This window comes from Capra hircus, chromosome 3, assembly GCF_001704415.2.
Source record: "Capra hircus breed San Clemente chromosome 3, ASM170441v1, whole genome shotgun sequence".
Classification (NCBI taxonomy): Eukaryota; Metazoa; Chordata; class Mammalia; order Artiodactyla; family Bovidae; genus Capra; species Capra hircus.
Genome location: NC_030810.1, coordinates 77,092,858 through 77,116,963, shown reverse-complemented (window position 1 = coordinate 77,116,963; position 24,106 = coordinate 77,092,858). Strand labels below are relative to the sequence as shown.

At 38.7% G+C, this 24,106-nt stretch overlaps 1 protein-coding gene across 2 annotated transcripts in view; it reads right to left on the bottom strand.

The window, feature by feature from the left end:
* AGL (amylo-alpha-1, 6-glucosidase, 4-alpha-glucanotransferase) overlaps positions 1-22,378 on the bottom strand; it is an 83,284-nt gene extending 60,906 nt beyond the window's left edge. Inside the window, exons 1-5 of one of the 2 annotated variants that reach the window (XM_013962599.2) lie at positions 22,050-22,378; positions 21,374-21,523; positions 8,839-9,049; positions 6,902-7,068; positions 5,149-5,352 (exon numbers count right to left, since the gene is read on the bottom strand). In XM_013962599.2, the coding sequence (XP_013818053.1) occupies positions 5,149-5,352; positions 6,902-7,068; positions 8,839-9,049; positions 21,374-21,455 (664 nt within the window). In that variant the 5' untranslated portion in view covers positions 21,456-21,523; positions 22,050-22,378. Of the gene's footprint in view, positions 1-5,148; positions 5,353-6,901; positions 7,069-8,838; positions 9,050-21,373; positions 21,524-21,602; positions 21,796-22,049 lie in introns of those variants that run through there. The other variant, XM_005678054.3, reaches the window with a different exon arrangement.

Sequence of the window (24,106 nt, the reverse complement as noted above, 5' to 3'; positions counted from 1 at the left end):
TACTTGCCCCCCAGACCTGGAGCTTGCTCATAGGGAGGAGGGTCCACATGGGAGGGACAACCAAGAAGATCAGAGACTGACGCCTCCAGCCTGAACACAGTCAGAATGGCTGCCCCAGGAAAAGTGGGCAGTGGCACAGGTGTTCTGCTCAAGAGGCATGACAGGCTATAAGGTTGAAGAGCTCTGCCTGAAAGGACTGAATTTATTAGGCAGAGTGAGTGGAGAACTCTGTGCCTAATGCTGTTGAAAATAACAGAGACCTTGATGAGGCGCAGTTAAGAGAATCCTAATAGCTCCATGATACAAGAAAAACATTAGAAAGACCTGAAATTTCATAGAGAGAACCAGGGAAAGAGATTGCTGAGGAGAATCCTACTGGGACCACTGGCAACTATGGGGTTTGGGAAGGCTGGATATGTGTGCTAAGCTGCACCCACTCAGGGGCGTCCTAGAAGGACACTAGACTTGAAAGCCTAATGTCAAACCACAATGTGTCTCAAACCACATACACACCCATCAACACAGGACAGAAAGTCACTGGCAAAGGGACTTAAATACAACCTCTACCCAAACACTGAGTGAACAATGAAGTACACCCTGACCCGGGGTGAGTTCTAGGAAGCTGGCATTAAAAACAAGTCACATTCACCTCTGGCAGTCTGGAAGACCTTGTGCGTGCACAAGGCTAAGCCATCTTAGCAGTGGTCAGAGAGGGACTACAAGCTAACAGTTCAGGTTTATCTTTTTCCATCCTTTTATGGTCAAACTATTTGTATCTTTGCATTTAAAGTATGTGGCACGTAGACAGCATATATTTGAATTTTTTTTTTTGACTCTGACAATACCTTCCTTCAAGATATTACTTTCAAGAGTCCCTAAGTCTTTGGCTTTCAAAATGTTTACTGTGATGTGTCTGAGTGTGGTTCTCTTTTGTTTATGGTTGTTGGAGATCCCTGAGTCTTAGAATGTGTAAACTGATGCTGAAGGTTAAGAGGTTTTCAGTCATTAGTTCTTCAAGTATTTTTTCCATTCTTTCCTCTCCTTCTGACATTTCCATGTCCCACATTGCACTGAAGCTCTGTTCATTTTTATCTTTTTTCTTTCTGTTCTGTACATTGCATAGTCACTGTTTACTAATCTTTCTCCTGTCAACTCAAGTATACTGCTGAACAGGTGTAACTGAATTTTTCAGTTTGGTTATTTACTTTTCAATTTCAGATTTCTCATTTGGCTCTTTAAAATTTTTTTAAACCTACTTATGATATTCTCTCTTTATGGGATATCATCATAAAATCCTCCTTTATAGCTTTAAGTTGGTTTCCTTTAGTTCTCTAAATACATTTATAATACTTGCTTTAAAGTCTGTTTCAAGTAGGACATCTAGGACTTCTCAAAGGTGATTTCTATTGCCTGCTTTTTTCTTGTGTAAGGGTTGTACTTTGCTGTTTCTTTACATGTCTCAGTTATTTGCTGGGTATTGGTAATTAGATAATATGATTGCAGAAAATCTGGATACTGATCCTATCCCCTCCAGGTCTTTTTGGTTGCTTGTCTGGAATATTTTAGGGAAGTCTACTTCCCCACAGTGTGTAGCCTCTGAGGTAGTCTATTAAGCTGTCAAGTCTATTAAGCTATTAACACATCAAGGCTGTACATTGTCACCCTGCTTATTTAACTTATATGCAGAGTACATCATGAGAAATGCTGGGGTGGATGAAGCAAAAGCTGGAATCAAGATTGCTGGGAGAAATATCAATAACTTCAGATATGCAGATGACACCACTCTTATGGCAGAAAGTGAAGAAGAAGAAAAGGGCCTTTTGATGAAAGTAAAGGAGGAGAGTGAAAAAGTTGGCTTAAAGCTCAACATTCAGAAAACTAAGATCATGGCATCTGGTCCCATCACTTCATGGCAAACAGATGGGGAAACAGTGGAAACAGTGTCACACTTTATTTTTTGGGGCTCCCAAATCACTGCAGATGGTTACTGCAGCCACGAAATTAAAAGACATTTGCTCTTTGGAAAAAAGTTATGAACAACCTAGACAGCTTATTAAAAAGCAGAGATATTACTTTGCCAACAGAGGTCCATCTAGTCAAAGCTCTGGTTTTTCCAGTGGTCAGTATGGATGTTAGAGTTGGACTATAAAGAAAGTTGAGTGCTGAAGAACGGATGCTTTTGAACTGTGGTGTTAGAGAAGACTCTTGAGAGTCCCTTGGACTGCAAGGAGATCCAACTAGTCCATCCTAAAGGAAATCAGTCCTGAATATTCATTGGAAGGACTGATGCTGAAGCTGAAACTCCAATACTTTGCCCATCTGATGCAAAGAACTGACTCTTTTGAAAAGACCCTGATGGGAAAGATTGAAGGCAGGAGGAGAAGGGGACGACAGAGGATGAGATGGTCGGATGGCATCACTGACTCAATGGACATGAGTTTGAGTAAATTCCGGGAGCTGACAATGGACAGGGAGGCCTGGAGTGCTACAGTCCATGGGGTCACAAAGAGTTGGACACGACCGAGTGACTGAACTGAACTGAACTGAATTAAGCTGTCTGCTTCTATTGGTATCTATTACACTGAGCTATTACCCTCTTGAGCTGTTACTGAGGCTGACTGTGCTATGATTGTTTATAATATTCCAGAGCATAAATTGCACAACAATATGACCCAGTTAAATCTGGGTCCTTTGGCAGGGGTAGTCTTTGAAGCTTGTCTCTGAAGTCTGTTCTGACCGTAGGAAGGCTCTGCTTTACTGTCTCTTTCCCTGGTTCTCTCTGTTGGACTACTAGCTGGCCTATGGCATAGGCTGTTACTCTCATGAAGATACCAGTATCCTCCTGATTGTTTACCACTGCTTTCAACAGTGCTCACGGGCATGAGCTTCCCCTGCTATGTGCCAAATAAAGTTATTCCATTCTGGCTCTGTTTCTACTGCACATCTCTTCCCCTGGGCAGAACACCTGTGTCACTGTTCCACCACTGGTAGCAGAGACAGTAGCCTCCGGTTTTCTTGGCTTAGTTCTCCAGGTGTGGAACCCCAACCCTACAAGCAAGCTGGGCAAGGGCTCAGTATTCTTGACCTGCTATGCATGGGGTAGAACCTTCTCTCTATAAATGGGGTCTGGGTGGAGGAAGGGAGTCCCAGATTGCTCATCTGCTCTTGCCTAAAATAGTTTCTGCAATATAGTGCTGAAAGTGGAAAATGAGAAATGCTGGACAACTTGCCCTTTCCAACCACAGGGAGAAAGGGAGCCTGGGGTTCTTGGCAGCACCCACTAGGAACAGACATATCATCACTCTGATCTGAGGCAGTGGACAGAGGGAGTTGTGGTTCAAATGTCACAGGCTGACTACCCTTTTTGAGATTTAATAGATTTTCTTGAAAAATGTCTCTCTATATGCTGAATACCCTTAGGACAATTTTCAGAGACTAGTTTTTAAAAAATAATTTGCACCAGGTATAGCTGTTTTGCAGGGTAGAGGCTCTGTGAAGCACTCATACTGCCATCCTGGAAGTCGACTTCCCCTGGAAAGTAACTTTTTAATGAAAACCTGTTTTGCGGAAAAGACATTATGATATGCAACACTTTCCAAGTAAGGTGGAAGTAATGTTCACTTCTTTTATATTACACAGAATCTCTCAGATGCTTTAGAAATAGTCTCTGACAGAGTCTGTGACTGTACCCCAAATTTTATACTCCCTTTGTCCCTTTAGTAGCAGAATTCTGAAGGTTCACTGATAGACACGGCTGACAAGCAAAAGACTATACTGCAAGCTCCTTTATAGTTACGTGTGACAAGAGACAAAATCCCATCTGATGCAATGTGAGCGGAAGTGATACATACATCAGATCAGGCCCTTAAAAGACATTACCTCCCTTTCCTCGTTTCTACTGGGTAGAAGGTGATACCAGGAACTGGAGTGGCTATGTTTGATGAAGAGATGGAAACAAAAGTACTGGAAAGCAGAGCATCATGAGACAAAGAACTCAGTTCTCTATCACAGGTGGGCTACCACACCAATCTTAGAATGCCTACTTAATTTTTTATAGAAGTAAGTATAATTTCAGTCTTACGTCACTGTATTTTTCTGTTTCTCTGTTACAGCTGCCTAAGTCATATCATAATTTGTACAATTCCATTGTGTGGTTTGATAAATTTGATGTGAATAATAGTAAAAGATGTCAAAGTGGTATCAATAATGTCAAATTTTCAAGTGAAGAATTTCGAATTCTTGGATATTAGGAAGTCTTCACTGTGAACCCTGATGCTTAGTTTTCAGGTGCAGGCAGAAACAGCACACTTTAGAATACACCTACTTTGCCTAACTTTGAATTTTTATTATTATAGTTAGAGATTATTATTTATATTGATGAACTGAATCTCTGAGTTTTTAAATATCTTCATAGTTGCTATGGTTATTTGGGAAATGATTTTATGACACGGCAGAGATTTTTTGTTGTTGTTAAATGTTTTGAACCACCTGGAATACCTGTTGCTTACATAAGTAAATCAGTGGTTTTCTGACTTCTCTACATCACAGCAAATAGAAGAGAGTATTTGCAAGGTGCACTCTGATCAGGACTAGATGCTCCTCCAGGCCCAGCTGCAATGACAGCTGATGCTCCTGAGGATCAGCATCTGGAAACTTAAAATGTATTTTATGGAACTGGATATTGGAAAGCAATCTTAGGACCCAAAACAGGTTAACTTTAGTAATATCTGTTAACATGCAAAGATATAATAAAGTTTTAAGAATTTACCATTAATTTTCTCTTCAAATAACATCATTTAGTTTTTTCCAAATATATGCTAGGGTACCAGAGCTATTGCTATACAGGATTCATTTGTTGTTCTGAAAAGTATTAATGCTGTAAGTTGAAATATGTCACTTTTTTCCTATGATCATACTCCTGTTTTTATAATCATTACATATAAAATACTTACATTTTAATTATATCTTCAGTTAATACTGCTTTCTTTGAAAAAAAAAGTGGTACTATCTAAAGTCATTTTTTAAATTGAAGGACACCTAATCATTACTTGCATTTTCAAAATTTGTTATATAAAACAGTAAGAAATGAAATAATTAACATATAATATTCTCATTAAAATTAACAGAAGTAGTTAATGAAGTTCATACCAGTATGATTGTAGACAACATCAGTTATACAAAGAATATTCCATTCCTTTTTCAATTTTTGTACCAGCTGTCCAACATCAGTCCAGGTGTACTTTTTATTAGGTCTTGAAAAGTCAGGATTTAATTCTAACTGATCAGCAAGGGAATAGCATGACCTGGATAGTCCAAGAGTCTGCAGTGGGGTAAAATGAATCATGTTGTAGCCTACAACACAAGAAGATAAACAAAGACCACTATGAGAAAAGATATGCCTAAAACAAAGCGCACACATCGTAAGGTTAACCTTCCACGCACGCATGCATGCTCGGTCGCTTCAGTCGTGTCCGACCCTTTGTGACCACATGGACTGTAGCTGGCCAGGCTCCTCTGTCCATGGGATTCTCCAGGCAAGAACACTGGAGCCGTTGCTATCTCCTCCTCTAGGGGATCTTCCCAATCCAGGGATTGAACCTGTGTCTCCTGAATTGCAGGCAGATTCTTTACCCACTGAGCCACCTGGGAAGCCCTTAAATTTCCGTAAGTAATTTTAAATGGCAAAACAACCATGCTACAAGAGAAGGGGTTAAAGACTTGAGTTCAAATCCTAGCTGTACCAGAAGTGATTTAAGCACTTCTACTTAAATCTTTGAGGATTATCAGTTTCCTCACATACAAGATAAGGAAAATGAGATGATATATTTGAAAAAAAAATCACAGAGAATGCCCAGTTACTATTAGCGGTTCAATTTATATTTCTGGAATGGATACATTTATATGTAGAAAATATATCCTGTGCAAGTACATCAGTACATCTTTCTCCTAGTTTTAATGTTCCATAGTACTTGTTTTCTTTTAGTTAAGTCAGGGAACCTCTCATTTCGTTCTTCACTCTACACTCAAGTTGAAAGTAAAAAATTAACACTATGCTTTACTTAGTAAAATACAATTTAAGTTATATTTTACTTTTGTATGTATGGCAGCACATGACTTTCACATTAAATGCTTGTTGAATTAAAATTATATATAATGATAATACATTTTCCAACATTTTAGTAGCTTACTAATTTTATATGTTAAAGTCTTAAGAGACAATAATAACCTCATTTTATCATAGAGTTCCTTAATTATTAAGGTGAAGCATAAAATTTGCCATTTTTTTGGTAGGTTAAAATAGTCAAATATCAACAAGTTCAAGGCTATGGTTTTTCCAGTAGTTAGGTATGGTTGTGAGAGTTGGCCTATAAAGAAAGCTGAGCGCAGAAGAATTGATGCTTTTGAACTGTGGTGCTGGAGAAGACTCTTGAGAGTCCCTTGGACTGCATGGAGATCCAACTAGTCCATCCTAAAGGAAATCAGTCCTGGGTGTTCATTGGAAGGACTGATGTTGCAGCTGAAACTCCAATATTTTGGCCACCTGAAGTGAAGAGCTGACTCATTTGAAAAGACCCTGATGTTGGGAAAGATTGAAGGCAGGAGAAGAAGGGGGACAACAAAGGACGAGATGGTTGGATGGCATCACCGACTCAATGGACATGAGTTTGGGGAGACTCCGGGAGCTGGTGATGGACAGGCAGGCCTGGCGTGCTGCGGTTCATGGGGTCACAAAGAGTTGGACATGACTGAGCGACTGAACTGAACTGAACATAGAGTGCTACTTATTTATATTACTAAATATATTAAGATGTGAAATTAAAAGGATTAAAGCCTTTGCAATGTGTATCGCAGATGATAATTACACTTCTTTTAAAGAAGAGAAGAAAAAAGCTGACATTACCTGATTCTTTTGCAACCATAAGTCTGCTTTCCCATTCATCAAAAGGTCCCATACACTTGGCTAAAAATGTCTGAAGAGTAACACAGTCCAAGGGTAACACATGATTATCAGCACCAACACGTAAAATAGGGTCCACGACTATGTAACCTCCACCACTTTTCTCATTTCTGAGGAAAAATACAAAATAAAAACTTTTCAATTAGTGACAGGAAAAAAAGTCTCATCTAATCATCTAACTGGAAAGTAAATTACCCCATTATAAAATATATTTAGAAGCCCATAAAATCTTTTTAAAAAGTTGCAGTGAAACTTTTAAAAAGTTGCAAGTGAAACTTGCAGCCACTCTGGAGAACAGTGTAGACACTTCTTACAAACCTGGAAACAGAACTACCATATGACCTAGCAATCCCACTGCTAGGCATACACACCGAGGAAACCAGTATTGAAAGAGACACATGTACCCCAATATTTATCCCAGCATTGTTTACAATAGCCAGGATATGGAAGCAACCTACATGCCCATCAGCAGACGAATGGATAAGAAAGCTGTGGTACATATACACAATGGAATATTACTCAGCTATTAAAAAGAATGCATTTGAATCAGTTCTAATGAGGTGGATGAAACTGGAGTCTTATTATTCAAAGTGAAGTAAGTCAGAAAGAAAAACACCAATACAGTATGTTAACATATATATATGGAATTTAGAAATATGGTAACAATGACCCTATATGCAAGACAGCGAAAGAGACACAGATGTAAAGAACAGACTTTTGGATTCTGTGGGAGAAGGCGAGGGTGGGATGATTTCAGAGAATAGCATAGAAACATGTACGTTATCATATGTGAAACAGAACGCTGGTCCAGGTTTGTTGCATGAGACAGGGTGCTCAGGGGTGGTGCACTGGGATGATCCTGAAGGATGCGATGGGGAGGGAAGTGATGAGGGGAGTTCAGGATGGGGGACACATGTACACCCATGGCTGATTCATGTCAATGTATGGCAAAAACCAGTATAATACTGTAAAGTAATTAGCCTCCAATTAAAATACATTAATTTAAAAAAAGTTGCAGTTCAAAAAAACTGAAGTTCAAAAAAATTGAAGTTGAAATTCAATGGAAAAGCCACATTGCCGGCGACGGAATGAAACACCAACACTGCAGAGTGGTTTAAATCTTTATATTTTAACACTTGCTTCTTACAGCTGCTTTATTTTTTATATCCCTTGCACAACAACCTACAGGGCAAGCTGCCAAGCACTACGATTCAGAGACTATACAGTGCGCAGGCGCAGGGCGAGATAACCTTTTCCTTGGCTTATTTACTGCAGCTAAGACTTTGTTTTGGGGAACTTCCTTATCAACTTAGAATCCGTTTTGTCCCAGGGTCTGTTCCTTTTGAGGAATCAGAGAAACATCCTTGTGTGCAAGCAATGTTCTTTTCCCATGGGAACAAACAGGATTCTTAGCTGAACATCTCGTTTGCAAGAATGTTCAGCCCTGGTTGAGAGTCTCGTTTGCAAGCACTTCTCAACCTTCTTTAAACCTAGTTCCCTACACCACATTTTATCCTTTTCCAGTCTCTATATAATGACATAAACAACGCATGCTATATCTAACAGTATTGCTTTAAGGAAAAATACTGTACTAAAATCCATTAGTAATAATAGGGCATGTAACTAAATAGAATGCTATAACCAGGTTGAATGAAAATACTAGAATATTTATGCCATTACTTAAAATAATAATACTTTGAATATGCAATGTGGCTTACAATTCCTTCCTAGAAACTAAAGAATTATATTCTATTGCATCCCAAGAAACTCCTATAAAAATTGCACTGCCATAGTTCATATGATAACTTATATTACAAGTTAGACAACATCAAGTTAGAAAATAAATTAATTTTTTTTCATATACAGAACACCTGACTTACCCTTGAAGGAAGTAATACTGAAATGATCCAGCTTGTTGAAGATTAAGTTTACAGTATTTATCAGAATCATCTTCTCTTTCTGTTGGATTTTCCCATTCCAGGGAATGGAATTTTTCTCGATTAAATGCTTCTCCAGGAAGTGGGTAATTTGTATACACAGTAACTGCCTTTCCCTGTAAAGTTGGGCCCAATCGGAACTGCAGTTCAAACCCTAAACAAAAAGCATATTTCAATAAACTCATTGCAGGGCTTAAATTAACACATTAAAAAGATGTTTTACTTAAAGTATGAAAATAATGATTTCTCAACTATGTTTAAAAGAACTCTAAATATTTAATGCTGTTTTTGGAAGTACTTTGCACTCTAATTTCGCTGAATTTTTCATTTTAACATACAGTATACACCATGGAACTGCCTGCTCTTACTGCCCTTCCCTTCTTCTCCTGGAAATTTATACTCCTAGTTGCGTGGCTACTTTGGGATATGCAAGTTATCACACGATCTCATTCCCCACCACTCCCACGAGCCCCTCACCCTCTTCCAAACCCCTACCTCCACTTCCTGAACTGACTGCTCAGAAGTGGACATCTAATCAGAGACTCACTGGTATTTTTCAAGCTGAAACAGAGAAAGTGAGTTTCCCTGTGTTATCAGAGTCTGTGATAATATGTAAAAGTTGGGAGATCACAGGACAACCATCTTACCAGATAGAGCAGGCCCATCTTCCTCAAGAGAAGCCAACCTCTAGAGGGCAGAATTCAGATTTCTAACAAGAGTCTTAAAGGCATTTGAGCCCCTGATACCAATTATTCTCAATGTCTGCTCAAATTCAGAGATGTGATAATAGAGAGTTAACAAGAGGCTATGTGGAGCTGAGTGGTGAGGGGTGGTGAGGAACTCTGATTTGCAGTGCTTGTTGATTTCTAGAGGAAACAATCTCACCATGGTCAATATCAAGTTATCAACATGACATCACTGAACATGGACCTGGGAAGAGATACTCACCATTAGCTCTTGACAGCCAACACAAGCAACTCCAGCATACTACAGCCTCTATCCCTGCTCTTCATGGTTTAGTTACTTAAGCCTTTCTTGGAATTCTGAAAGCCAAAACATTCTCACTTTTGCCTTAGTTTGACTATCTCTATTAAAATATATCTGAGATGTCTGTACTGTATTACAAGTCTTTTGCCATAAGAAGAGAAAAATTAACACATTATAGTCATAACTACTGTAAAAGAAAAATGTTTATTGGATCAAGGCAAACTTTGATTATAATTATTAGAATGTGAACATTCTGACTATAGTACAGTCTGTTAGAAACATCAGGAACATAAATTTTAAACATGTGTGTAATATTTAAAAATTGAGGGCAGGAGGAGAAGAGGGTGGCAGAAGATGAAATGGCTGGATGGCATCACTGACTCAATGGACATGATTTTGAGCAAACTCTGGGAGATATTGAAGGACACAGAAGCTTGGTGTGCTGCAGTCCATGGGGCCGTAAAGAGTTGGACATGACTGTGTGACTGAAAAACAACATTTAATTAATAATGGGCAATAACTGATGAAGGTAGGAAAATTTAGTTTTACTGGTTACAACCTTCAAGTTTAAGAAACTTTTGGAGAAGAAAGAAGTATAGTAACACCTTAGGGACAAAAATCAGAGCAGAGTAGGGAGGAAAGGAGTGACGGTTAAGGAGCTGGTAGCAACTTTAAATAGGATGATTATTGAGAAGTTGAAGGGCTTGGGAGAAGTGAGCAGGTTAGCCTCATGTTTAATCATGACCATGGAGGGAAAGTGCTGACCAAGCAAAGGAAACAGAAACAAAGGACTCAGGGTTGAAGCATGCCTGGTGGTTCCAGAAACAGCAAGAAGCTCTGTATGGCTAGACTGAGGCAAGCTGGGGGAGGAGTAGTATGGTAAGACGAAAGAAAGGTAACAAGGGAGTCAGATTATGCAGAGACTTGAAGGCCACTGTAAGTATCTTGGCTTCTTCACTGACTCAAAATGAGTCACTCAACAGCTTAGAGCAGGAGTGACAGGACCTAACTTGTGAATTAAAAATATAATTCTGAAGATATCTGCTTCTGGCCATAATGGAGTAATTGGTACTATACTTGCCCTCTGCTGATAAACTAAAAGAACTATATGAAACAGCTGTTCTCAAAAATAGGTAGAGAAGAACTGTGATGCCTGAGATTTTCTATAAACTTTTTAGCTTTCAGACCAGAGGACCTTCCTGGGCTGTGACACAGGGAGCAGAAACAGTACTCTCACTGAGCTGAGGAGACAGAGATGAGTGCTTGGGAAGGGGGAAGCGAGTGCAATTCTCAGGGCAGAGTATGACAAGAAGGGAGTTAAACAAAGAAAGAGCTCCAGAAATTTGCCTAGAGTCATGGTGAATCTGCCTGAAAACTAAACTGTACACAAATGGGGTTTGACTACATGAGGTGAGGTTGGGAAAAGAACAGCTAGTGGAAGCTGTAAATTGAACAATTCCTACTGCGCCCCCAGGGCTGGGATACATTACAATTTTTAAGCAGCCAGAATTAAGGAGACCTTGTTGAACAGCTGTTTTATTCAAGTCATGTCTTAAGTAACAGGGTTAAAGTGGTCCTAGAGTACAAACTAATATACATCTATCCTATTAAAGCTTAAAAACAAGCCTCAAAAGGATTAAGTTGATCCACAAATAATGTAAATGACTTCTAAAATAAAACTCATCACTCCTTTAAAGCAAGAAAATAATTCAGAGATAAAAACAGAACACTTACAATGTCCAGCATCCAATAAAACCTGCTAAACAGAAACAGGAGGTAAGGGAGTTGATCACACAGATATCTGGAATAGGGCATTTCACATAGAGGAAACAGAGATCTAAATAGCTTGCAACTTCCACCTCTGGCAAAGATGGAATAACAGGGGCTGGATTTACCATCTTCCCCAAAACTTAAAAGAAAGAAACCAACAGTTAAAAAAAAATCAGACAAAATATATGAACTGATAATTTTTCAAGTCCCTGACATCATGCAACAAAAGTCAGTGATCCCTGAGAGATGGACAGTAAACAAGATGAGCCTTATAACTGCCCTATCTTGAAAGAGTTTACAGGTCGGGGCACAGGGAGAATGAACCCAGGCAGATCTCAACTGACTTCCTGTGTTGAAGAGATGGAACTAGGAACTTGTGGAGGTCAAGGCAGCTAGCGTTTTCAGATGAGAGTAGTGGGTGAGGAGGAGAAGGCTGTACAGGGAGAGAACTCCAGAGATCTGGAAAAGGTGTTCCTTGAGCATTCAGAACAGTACTAAGCAGTGCATGTCTGGGAGGAAAAATACCTGAGACCAGGAACAGAGTTTGTTCTCACCAGCTAGACAGAAAATTCACGAGGCAGTGAGTAGAAAGTTCAGAAGGATCTTGCTTCAGGAGTGGGGAATAATGAGCCCGAGATAGGGCACAGGTCTAGACTGGCTTAACAAAGCACAGAAGTAAAACTCAAAAAGAGTAATATTTCCAAGTAACTTAACTTCACTCCAGAACAAAGACCAAGAATATTTGTATGAATCCCAAAATACCTATCACTCAACAAGGTAAAATTAATAATGTCTGGCATCCAAACAAAGATTATGAGACATACAAAGAAGGAGGAAAACACAATCCATGAATGACACAGATGTTGAACTAGTAGACAAGGAAGGGCTTCAGTTATTAAAACTGTTTTCCACATGTTCAAAAAGCTGGGTCCATACATGGAAAATATTAAGAAAAAATAAAAAAGATCCAAATTAGCTTTTAGAGATTAAAACTACAACACCTAAGAATGAAAAATACAGGGAACAAAATTAAGAGGTGGTGAGACATGGCAGAAAAAAAAAGATTAGTGAATTTCAAGACACAGGAATAGCAACTATGTCATTGGTGGGACTGATGTTGAAGCTGAAACTCCAATACTTTGGCCACCTGATGCGAAGAGCTGACTCATTTGAGAAGACCCTGATGCTGGGAAAGATTTAGGGCAGGAGGAGAAGGGGATGACAAAGGATGAGATGGTTGGATGGCACCACTGACTCAATGGATATGGGTTTGGGTGAACTTCGGGAGTTGGTGATGGATAGGGAGGTCTGGCGTGCTGCGGTTCATGGGGTCGCAAAGAGTTCGACACTGAGTGACTGAACTGAACTGAAAAAGAAACAAAGAGAGAAAAAAGAATCTACAAAATTGAAAAAGCATCAGACAATTCAAGTGATTTAACATAAACGTAATTAGAGTACTCACAGGAGAGAAGAAAAGAGACAAATTATTTGAAGAAATAACAGGTAAAAATTTCCCAATTTGATGAAAAAAAAAAACTTACAGATCTAAGAATTTAATATTCTTAATCCAAGAAATATGAAGAAAATGATACCAAAGAGCATCAGTATCAAATTGCTCAAAACTAGGGACAATGAGAATATTTTATAAGCAGCCAGAGAGAAAAAGAGTATGTACAGAGGAACAGGGAAGAGAATGACAGCAGATTTCTCACGGGCAACAGTGCAAGAAAGAAGACAGTGGAGCAGCATCTTTAACAGTTTTGAAAACTCATAACAGTTGGCCTAGAACTGAAAATATATTTCACAAACAACAGTGATAAGAGTCAGGTTTTTCACTGTCAGGGAAAGATGTTATAAATAAGCAAGGGAGACAGATACCATGAACCCTGCCATGGTGATATGATATGCCATGGTGATATGATATGATATGGTGATATGATATGATATGCTAGGCTGGATGAAGCACAACCCAGTAGAAATATCAATAATTTCAGGTGTGCAGATGACACCACCCGTATGGCAGAACGCAAAGAAGAATTAAAGAAGAGCCTCTTGATGAAAGTGAAAGAGGGGAGTGAAAAAGTTGGCTTAAAACTCAACATTCAGAAAACTAAGATCATGGCATCTGGTCCCATCACTTCATGGCAAACAGATGGGGAAACAGTGGAAACAGTGGCTGACTTTATTTTGCAGGGCTCCAAAATCACTGCAGATGGTGACTGCAGACAGGAAATTAAAAGATACTTGCTCCTTGGAAGAAAAGTTATGACCAACCTAGACAGCATATTGAAAAGCAGAGACATTACTTTGCCAACAAAGGTCCATCTAGTCAAAGCTATGGTTTTTCCAGTAGTCATGGATGGATGTGAGAGTTGGACTATAATGAAAACTGAGAGCCAAAGAATTGATGATTTTGAATTATGGTGTCAGAAAAGACTCCCGAGAGTCCCTTGAACCGCAAGGAGATCCAACCAATCCATTCTAAAGGAAATCAGTCCTGAACATTCATTGGAAGGACTGATGCTGAAGCTGAAACTCCAATATTTTGGCCACCTGATTTGAAGAACTGACTCACTAGAAAAAACCCTAATTCTGGGAAAGATTGAAGGTGGGAGGAGAGGGGGACAACAGGATGAGATGGTTTGATGGCATCACCGACTCAATGGACATGCGTCTGAGGAAGCTCTGGGAGTTGGTGATGGACAGGGAAGCCTGGCATGCTGCAGTCCATGGGGTTGCAGAGTCAGAAACGACTGAGCGACTGAAATGAACTGAACTGCCAGTCATATGAATCAGAAATATGAGTTAAGAACTGCCATTTATTTATATATAAAGAATGTCAGTTTGGTTTAAGGCAAATCCTGAAGTAGAGAACATGTAGATATATTTCAGTCAGGCTAAACTCATTCTTTGGAAGAAATAAATCTCTCACAGTGCTGTTTGACAGGTGGTAAATTCTACACCACAATATTAAACACTGGGTAAGCTGGGAAAGATTGAGGGCAGGAGGAGAAGGGGACGACAGGGGATGAGATGGCTGGATGGCATTAGTGACACAATGGACACGGGTTTGGGTGGACTCCAGGAGTTGCTGACGGACAGGGAGGCCTGGCATACTGCAGTTCATGGGGTTGCAAAGAGTCGGACACGATGAGTGACTGAACTGAAGACATTCTTTGTGAAGAAAAGAAACCAGTGGAAGATGTAAGAGAATGCTGGACTCTTCCAGTTTATTCTAATCCAATTAAATACTTCTATATTTGCCGAGAGAAACATGAATGTTCTGTTTTAAATCCTGCAATATGAATAATAAGAGGGAATAGATGTTCTAGGAATTCCTAGAAAAAATTATAATTTATAATTAAGTGATAAGTACTGTTAACCATATTCCTGGATTGGACCAAAATATGGATATAAATTTACTCATAGTAGATGGATTTGACAAGCAAGAAATAAATTATTCAAAAGGAGTTATCAAGTAACTTGGCCAAAATTAAGGGACTCACTTTTACTTCTCACACTACACAGTGAAACTAATAAATTTTTTCCAAGTAGCTACATGTGCAAATTTTTCTATAAAGCAATTTGGCACAAACATACTAAGAATATTAATAAAGTTTATATTATTGGCTAATAATTTCATGAAGACATGTATATTTTAGGCAATTAATCAGTGATGTAAACATGTTGCTGCTGCTAAGTAACTTCAGTTGTGTCCGACTCTCTGCAACCCCATAGACGGCAGCCCACCAGGCTCCGCGGCTCCGCTGTCCCTGGGATTCTCTAGGCAAGAACACTGGAGTGGGTTGCCATTTCCTTCTCCAATGCATGAAAGTGAAAAGTGAAAGTGAAGTTACTCAGTCGTGTCTGACTCTTAGCGACCCCATGGACTGCAGCCCACCAGGCTCCTCTGTCCATGGGATTCTCTAGGCAAGAGTACTGGAGTGGTTTGCCATTGCCTTCTCTGGGATGTAAACATAGACCATACATAAAGATGTTCATCACAGTTTCATTTATTATAATTAAACTCACAACAAATTAAATATATAATGATTAAGAATGATTAAATAAATCATGGTACAAATGGTATTCTGTAAGCAGAAATATTATAAAGCCACTACAAATCGTATTATCAAGGGATATTTAATAATATGCTACTTTCAATATTTTGTTACATTTTATGTGTCTACAGAGATCTTCTGAAATCCTTTCCAGGAAAAAGTATGATGACATACGGCAATAAGCAGGGAGATGGAATTTACACATCATGATACTATAAGCAGGTATTAAAAATGTTTAGACAGTATAAACCCAATTTTGTTTTGAAACAAAAAGCACAGAAAAAAGACTTTTACACCTTTTTATAATTTTGTAATTGGAAAATATCATTTTTATATTAGAACTATTATTATGAAGAGACAGACTGAGAAGTAAATTGCCCAAAGGATTAAAATATGAAGTTTTAATACTTAAGTGAGTTTGAGAACTACATTTCCAAGAATGATTAAATTTATTACAGAAGTAATGGTGTCATTCTGAAGTACAAATATCAGAGATCAGCAATCTGGGCACAGTTAAACAACCTGTCCCCTGTTCAGCTTATACAAATATTGTTTTTATAATTACACAAGGATTCAGAGAACTTGTGGTACAAAGGCTAAAACTCATCCAAAACCACTAAAACAGTATTTGGATCAGTGGTCTACCTTCAGAAGAAAATGACAAGTATTCTCCAAATATGAATATTTACTTATATAATATAGATTATGATAATTTAATAGATTATACAATTTGTAAAACACAAAATAAGGACAAGATGTAAATAAAATAACAATATTTTAAATAATTAATTTTATTTATTAGTTAATGGAACAAATCTTTTAACTCTCACTAAAAATTAGTATTATCTCTCATAAAAGTAATGTGATTAAATACATTTCATTAATTTAAAAAGTCTTGGTTTAATATTTTGTGATAAAGTAATTTAAAGTCCTGTTTATTTAGTTTATTTAGTGATCTCAGATCTAAAAAAAAAATGTAACACAAAGATACCCAAATCCTAATGGATAAAGTTCTTGGTAGCTATGTTTACTAATCCATGATCTTAACTTTTCAAATCCACTCATTAATTATGCAAGTATTTTTTGTTGAAACGTGCTTGGAATATATATATATATATTCCATGACATATATCAATTGTTTTTATAAGCTAAAGAGATGTCCCATTTTATATATTAAAGAGGTGATCTGAAAACTAACTAAAATTCTTTATTGGGTAGATTTCAAACAGATTTCAAACAGATTTATTGGGTAGATTTCAAAGAAAACTTTGTTATCAGTTTTTAAAGTAAGTAGATATTCATTTATATGGGTGAAATCATATGATGGAATTGTTACAAAAAATACATATTTAAAATGCTCTCCCTGTAGCAAGGGTTGGTAAACTATACCCCTATCTTTAAATAAAGTTTTATTGGAACACACCATTCATTTATGTATTATCTATGGCTGCTTTCGCAGTACAATGGTTGAGTTGAGTTGCTGCAATTGAAAGCATGTGGCCTGCAAAGCTGAAAATATTTGCCACTTGAACCTTTATAGGAAAGAAATGTGCTGATCTCTACAGCATCAATTTCCAGCAAAAGCAGTTTACTTTCTCATTCATGTTTACCTTAGAGTTAGACTGTGTTTAATTTTTCTGAGAATATTTTCTAAGTACACTACAGAAAGCTACATGTCATTTCTGAAAAGGACAAAAACAGCAAATTTCAAACTCTCTACCTCATCTTTAAGTTTGACAACCTCTTGAGGTAAAACAGAAATTTACGGTTACACTGCTTCTCATTACAAAGTGTGGTAAAGATTCTACTATTTAAGATAATATAACTGGCATGTCTACCTAACCTGGCTTAGATAAAAGTATAATTCATGGCAACATACCATGTGACACCGTGACTGTCAACGTCTTGTAGACCTATAACCTCCACTTTTTCCTCAGAATATATCTTTTTTGTTTATAACTCAACTGACATATGAACCAAGAGCATTAATATCAATCATATATTAGCAAATTTTAATTATTTTTATATTAAAAAACTTGTTTTGGTTGTACCACACAGCTTATGGGATGTTAGTTCCCTGACCAGGGATCAAACCTGGGTCCCTGACAGTGATAACACAGAGACCTAACCATTGGACAACCAGGGAATTTCTCTTAACTCATTTTAACTAATCAAAATAGGTAGAAACAGAGAGAGACAAAAGGAAAGAGAGAAGAGAAAGAAAATTAAATTCTATTCTTTTTATATCCTCATAGGTAGTATATACCCGAAAGGGTATATATAGCCATTCTGTATCCTCTAATCCATATTCTTGAAACTAAAATTTTTATATACAGTAAATGAAACATCAGAATACCTAGAGTATGTCAGTTTCCATAATTAATAGCTCAGTTTGCTAAAATTAGCTTAGCACAGCAGTACATGATGTGGCTATCTTATTCCTCACACACTAGGAATACTTTACTCAGATTAGCCATTTCCCTCTTGCAGGCAATGAAACTAGGAAGGTGAGAAATTACACTATTACTGTAAACTAAGTTTTTCTACATCATTCCCTCCACTCAATTTATAGAAACTTGACTCCTAATTATGGAATCTTTATAAATGTTTTCTTTCAAAACAAGTAAAAATTGAAATTTGACCAACCTATATAAAAAATGGAAGAATCCCAGGTTTGAGAAATAATGACTTTTATACTCATTATTCTACCACTAAATGAGATAGGAAAGACAGGGAAAGGCTAATTACTTGGTCTTGTACTTGTTAAATCAGGAGAGTCTATGGAGATGTTAGCCTTGAAAATGAGGAGGAATCATTTCTTAGGGAAAAGTGAAAAGGAAAGAAAAATGAAGAAGGGCTTGGTGAAAGAACCAAAATTTGCCAGAGCTCTTCTTTATACCTAATTGGTCACCAAGTCCTATGAATTTTAAAATGTCTTATACTCTGTCCCCTCTTTTTAAAAACCCTAATGTAGTTAAACCAGACATGTTTGTAAAATAGTTTTCTACATGATTTCTTGCCTCCAGTGTCCCTTCTCTTCATTTTTCATAGTACAATTATCTTCTAAAATAATAGTGAATCATTATTGCACAAAAAAATCAACATGCTCCCATTTATATTGTTTGGATGAATTTACTGGCTTTAATCAGAGGTACAGGGTCAGCCATATTATTCAGAGCTCTTTCTTCAAACAGCTAGGCTAGCTTTAACTGGCACTTTAATAGTGATCACCCAGCAAGGATTTATTAGCTGTTGTACACTGCACTACATCTGTAATACTGTTTCTATCTTTACAGATCTTAAACTATAGTTGGACACTAAGATTTTAGACACTGCTATACCGTTAAGCACTTGACTGTCCTGTGCCCACTGTATAATCAGAAATCATGGAAAGGAGACACCAACAAATTAAGAAAAAGCTTCATGGAGGAAGCGGAATTTTAGCTGAACACTGAGAGGGAGGCAACACATAAAATGATAGTAAAGGAATTTAACAGACACAGAGGAATCTGACAGGAGTGGAGGAGTAAGAACAGGCATAAGAAAAGCCACTTGGAAGGGAATTAACAAGGGAACTGTAAAGATGTAGAACACTAATAATGAAGAACAATGAGATAAAATCTTGGCTTGGGAAAGTGCATCCCATTATAGAATCCTGGAAGCCAGGCAGAGCTATTTAAACGACACTACAAACATCAATTAATAAAAAGAGAAGAGATGGCATAAGAAGATTATTTCAGCATCCATATACAGGCATATGGAAGAGACAGGCAGGCAAGAGGAGACATTTGGGAAGAAATTACAGGGTTTAAAGAGAAGCTGTAGTTAAAGAAAAGAAATTTCAAAGAAGAGCACAAAGTTTCTAGCCTTGTAAACTATGAAACTAAAGTAAACGGAAAAGCTGAGAAGCAAAAACGTGAGAATTGTGAGATGGTTTTGGACATGTTGCTGCTAAGTCGCTTCAGTTGTGCCCGACTTTGTACGACCCCATAGACGGCAGCCCACCAGGCTCCCCTGTCCCTGGGATTCTCCAGGCAAGAACACTGGAGTGGGTTGCCATTTCCTTCTCCTATGCATGAAAGTGCAAAGTGAAAGTGAAGTCGCTCAGTCATGTCTGACTTTTAGGGACCCCATGGATTGCAGCCTACCAGGCTCCTCCGTCCATGGGATTTTCCAGGCAAGAGTACTGGAGTGGGGTGCCATTGACTTCTCCTTTGGACATGTTAGATTTAAGCAAAAAAACTGGAGCTATCCTCAGACTCTTCCATATCATGATACTGGGATGAAGGCAAGAATCCAGGGTAAGAACTGACAGATACAGTGATCTAGCCTTCGCATCTACTGGGGGCTTTAAAACCATTTATTATTAATTTTGAGCCTCAAAACTCAGCAGTGTAGAAAAGGGGAAATTAATATCTTCACATCACAAATAATGTTTAGAATTAATGTGACCTGCCCAAAGTCAAACAATTTGCTAGCGGCAGAGTCAGGACAATTCTAGCTCTCTACTCTTGCCATTACAATCATTTGCTTTTAAGAAGCAAGCAAAGTTTAAGGCCTTTCTTCCAAAAGGAGTCATCAGTATGGAGGCCACAGCTGAGGCCATGGGAATGTATACTTCTTTGAGGGCAGAAGTGAAAAAAGAAAGGATTCCTTGAAGATACACATAATCAAAATGTGGAAGAAGAGAGCTCAGCAAAGACACCACCAAGTTGACAGGAGTACTCAAGAGGATGGGGGGAAAAAAAATCAAAACCAGAAAACTGCAGAGTCAGGAAAGCCAAAAATGGATTTAGTACTTAGTGATCTTAAGTTCAGCACTGGAGTTGGAAGAAGATGAAGATTTGCCAGGGAGGAAACATATTTGACCGCCGAAATTAAAAAAAAAAATTAGCTCTTGAGAAATTCAGAGGAAAATTTTCTTCAAAATGTTTACTACTATCAACATCCATTTGGGAGGGTGAGAAAGGGGATAGCATTTTACTTTTCATACATTAAACTTCTACTTCACAAGTTATATTAACATAAATGAGTGTGAAATGTTTTTTTTTTCAATGTTGTAAAATACAAGTCTAAGAAAATAATGCATCTATTTGATTAGTCTTTTATAATTTGATCTTTAAAATCACAGCTAGAATATATTTCAACACAACCTAATCAATTATTTTGGTTTTAATTCGGCAAAAATATTTTCAAGTTTTACCTTCTCCACAGTCGGGAGGCTTTTGATAAACATAAATAATAGTTTACTTTTTGCTGTGATCTATTTTGCTAATGCAGATGTCCAGTAAAGGAAAAGAGAGAGCTATAAAACAGCAAAACTACAGACATACCCAAAGGAAAATTACTTATGAAACAATTTGCCAAGTTTTAATAGTAAATGCTAATGGAAATAACACTGTCAATCTTCTGATTATAAATGCAACTTTTGTCTTGAGTGGAAGTTAGCAAGCTAAGTAAAGTGAATTTTTTATCCTCACTCTAACATGACAAATAAAACTTCACTTTCATTAGTGATATTTTTTAAAACACAGAAATGTCTTCACACAAATCAGGTTTAGAAAAGTCCTTGGAAATTATATCTAAAAGTTAAAAAAAATTAATGATAATGAATTAAAAATGTAAAAGACACAGAGCTAATCAAATGACTTGCTACTGACCTTGTTCAAGTCTGAAGAGGGTCCTTTCCAGCTTTTCCATTTCGTTCAGTAGTAAAATCCTAATCTGTTTACTGTGTCCCATTTTGGCTTCTAGAGGATTTGAAATCTCTCAGAAGAATTAACAGAACTCCGAAATCGAATGAGTTGCCCCTATGAGACGAAAATGGAATTAAGATAAAGAAAATAACTATTATCTTAAATTCTCTAGGGCTGACAGCCACACACTTACATGTTCAAAACGTGTTTTTAACCCTATCAGATAATGAATCTTATAAATAAGAACAGAAGAAGCAAATTGAAAAGTTGTTTCCTCCCTTCGAGCACAAGACCACGGCAAAAATTACAATATAAAAAAATGAAGTATTTTCATAGAAAAGCAATACGTTTTGGAAAACCTGAGGTTGGGTAGGGGGTAAAATTCCAGCCCCAAGCCAAATGACTCTGAAGGCTTCATATGGCACTTCTGCTTACAAGAGATTAGCCTGCTCAAAGATAACAGGTGGGCGATCTCCCCATTCCCAAATTCGGGTCGGAAGCCACCAATGGGGAGAGGAGAACAGAGGGAAACAGTTGTTGCCCCTGGAATAGCTGCCGTGAACATAGAATGTACAGACAGAGCTATAGATAGAAAGAACGCATTTCCCCGGGAGGCCGGCGACATTCCTAGCACTTACACCGAGCAAGTTATACGTGCGGCTTCTGGGACACTGCAGGACCCGCGACTCCGCTGTTAAGAGTCGGGGGAGGAGACTGGAAGGAAAGCTAGAGGGGAAAGGCAGGCTGCCCAGGCGCAGAAGGAAGCTGCTGACAAGGAGGGCCGGGCGCCGTGAAGGGCAAAGGGAGGGGCGGCGGCAGCCGGGGCAGGGCCGACGCCGCCGTGTGAGTGGCAGAGAGCTTCTCCGTGACTCCACCTCGCGCCGGTCCCCGGGGAGACCCTCGACTCCCCACGGCGCCTCAAGAGCACACAGCCGGGTGGGAGCTGACAGGTCCCCTCGCCCACTTCCGGGAGGCTCGGCACCAGTTCTCCGGGACCGCTAGTCTCGCGAGAGTCCAGTTGTCGGTGGCCCGGGCCTGTGAGACTGCTGTGAGCCGCTTTTTTTCCCGCTCCGAGGGAGGTGCGACGGCGGGACGTGCCGTTTTTATAGCCTGGGAGCTAGTGGTTGAGCATTAAAATGAGAGAGCTAGGTAGAGCTGTACTAGAGGATTATTTTGTGAACCCCCTAAATGGCGGGAGGCAAGCCACCTGGCTTCTTTTGCGTTTTCTACCACATTATGTTTTGTGTCTTCGTTTTGACCCTTTTACGTGGCCTCAGTTTACTTGGCTTAACTTCTCTGAGCCTTGATTTCCTCATCTTTAAAATGAGGGGCCTGGCTACAGTCTTGGACATTCCATCCTTCACGTGTCCACATCTTCCTGACTGCAGACATGGCAGGACTAGGTAGGTAAAGTGTGGCCAGTCTGCAGACAATCAACAGGGCAAATACACTTGCGTTTACAACATCTGGTTGTACCTAATATACACTGCATAGACTGGAAGATCGTCGAAGATTAAGAATCTATATTGACTGAGGCTGCACGTGTATCAGGTCAGCCATTCAGGAGATGGTACAGATGCCTAAGGAGATATTCATGGCTGAGGGAAAAGGAAAGCCCATCTTCCAGGGAAAATGGACAAAAGGTTTGAAGTATGGAGAAGAATCTTGATTTCTTTATTGTGGAATTACTGTAGGTCCAAGAAGAATAATGGGTTAAAAACTAAAGATACCGAATTGTTCACTTGTTTCAGTAGTTTCCTGAGAATGCCTAGTTACAAATGGTCCAAAACTGAGTTTGGAAACGTACAACTCGTTTATTCATTCAACAGATAGTATTTTGAGCACCTACCGTTAGCCAGGCTCAAAGGTGCTGGGAATGCAGCAATGAAACAAAGTCACTGCCCTCAGGGAACTCCTACACGTGATTGGTGGGAGCCTGATAAACAAGTAAATTATGTAAGATAATTAATTAAAGGTTGTAAGACATAAAAGCTAAAAGGGAAAATGGAAGAATCAGGACAGAGTGGTTTGCAATTTTAAGTACAGTTATCAGTAAAGGACTTGCTGGTAAGTTGACATTTGATCCAAAACAGAGATAGAAGATAGAGGATATCCAGGGTAAGAGGGTTATATACAGAGGTACCAGAAGTGCAGGAGCCTGGAGGTAGCAGCATACTTGGTGAATTCAAGGAGGCAACTGTAGCTGAGTTAAGAAGGAAGTGGTAAGGAATTAGGACAGATAGACAGGGTGGGGTGAGTGGTCAGAACCTAAAAGGCTTTGTAGGCTGTTGTAAGGACTTAGGCTTTTGCTCTGGCAAAAAGAGCCATTGGAGGATTTTGAACAGAGGAGTGACATAATCAACTGACCTTTTAAAAGGATGACCTGTCAACTTTATAAGTGTTAGTTGAAGAATCGTGTCCAACTCTTTGCAACCCCGTGGACTGTAGCCCACCAGGCTCCTCTGTCTATGGAATTCTCCAGGCAAGAATTCTGGAGTGGGTTGTCACTCCCTTTTCCAGGGCATCTTCCCAACCTAGGGATTGAACCCAGGTCTCCTTCATTGCAGGCAGATTCTTCACTATTTGAGCATATAAGCTGTAAGATGTGGTGAAGAAGGAAGCAAGGAGCTCTGTTAAGATGTGTGTGTGTGTGTAAGTGTGTGTAGTAGTGAAGGTGGTGAGAAGTTCTTGAGCTAT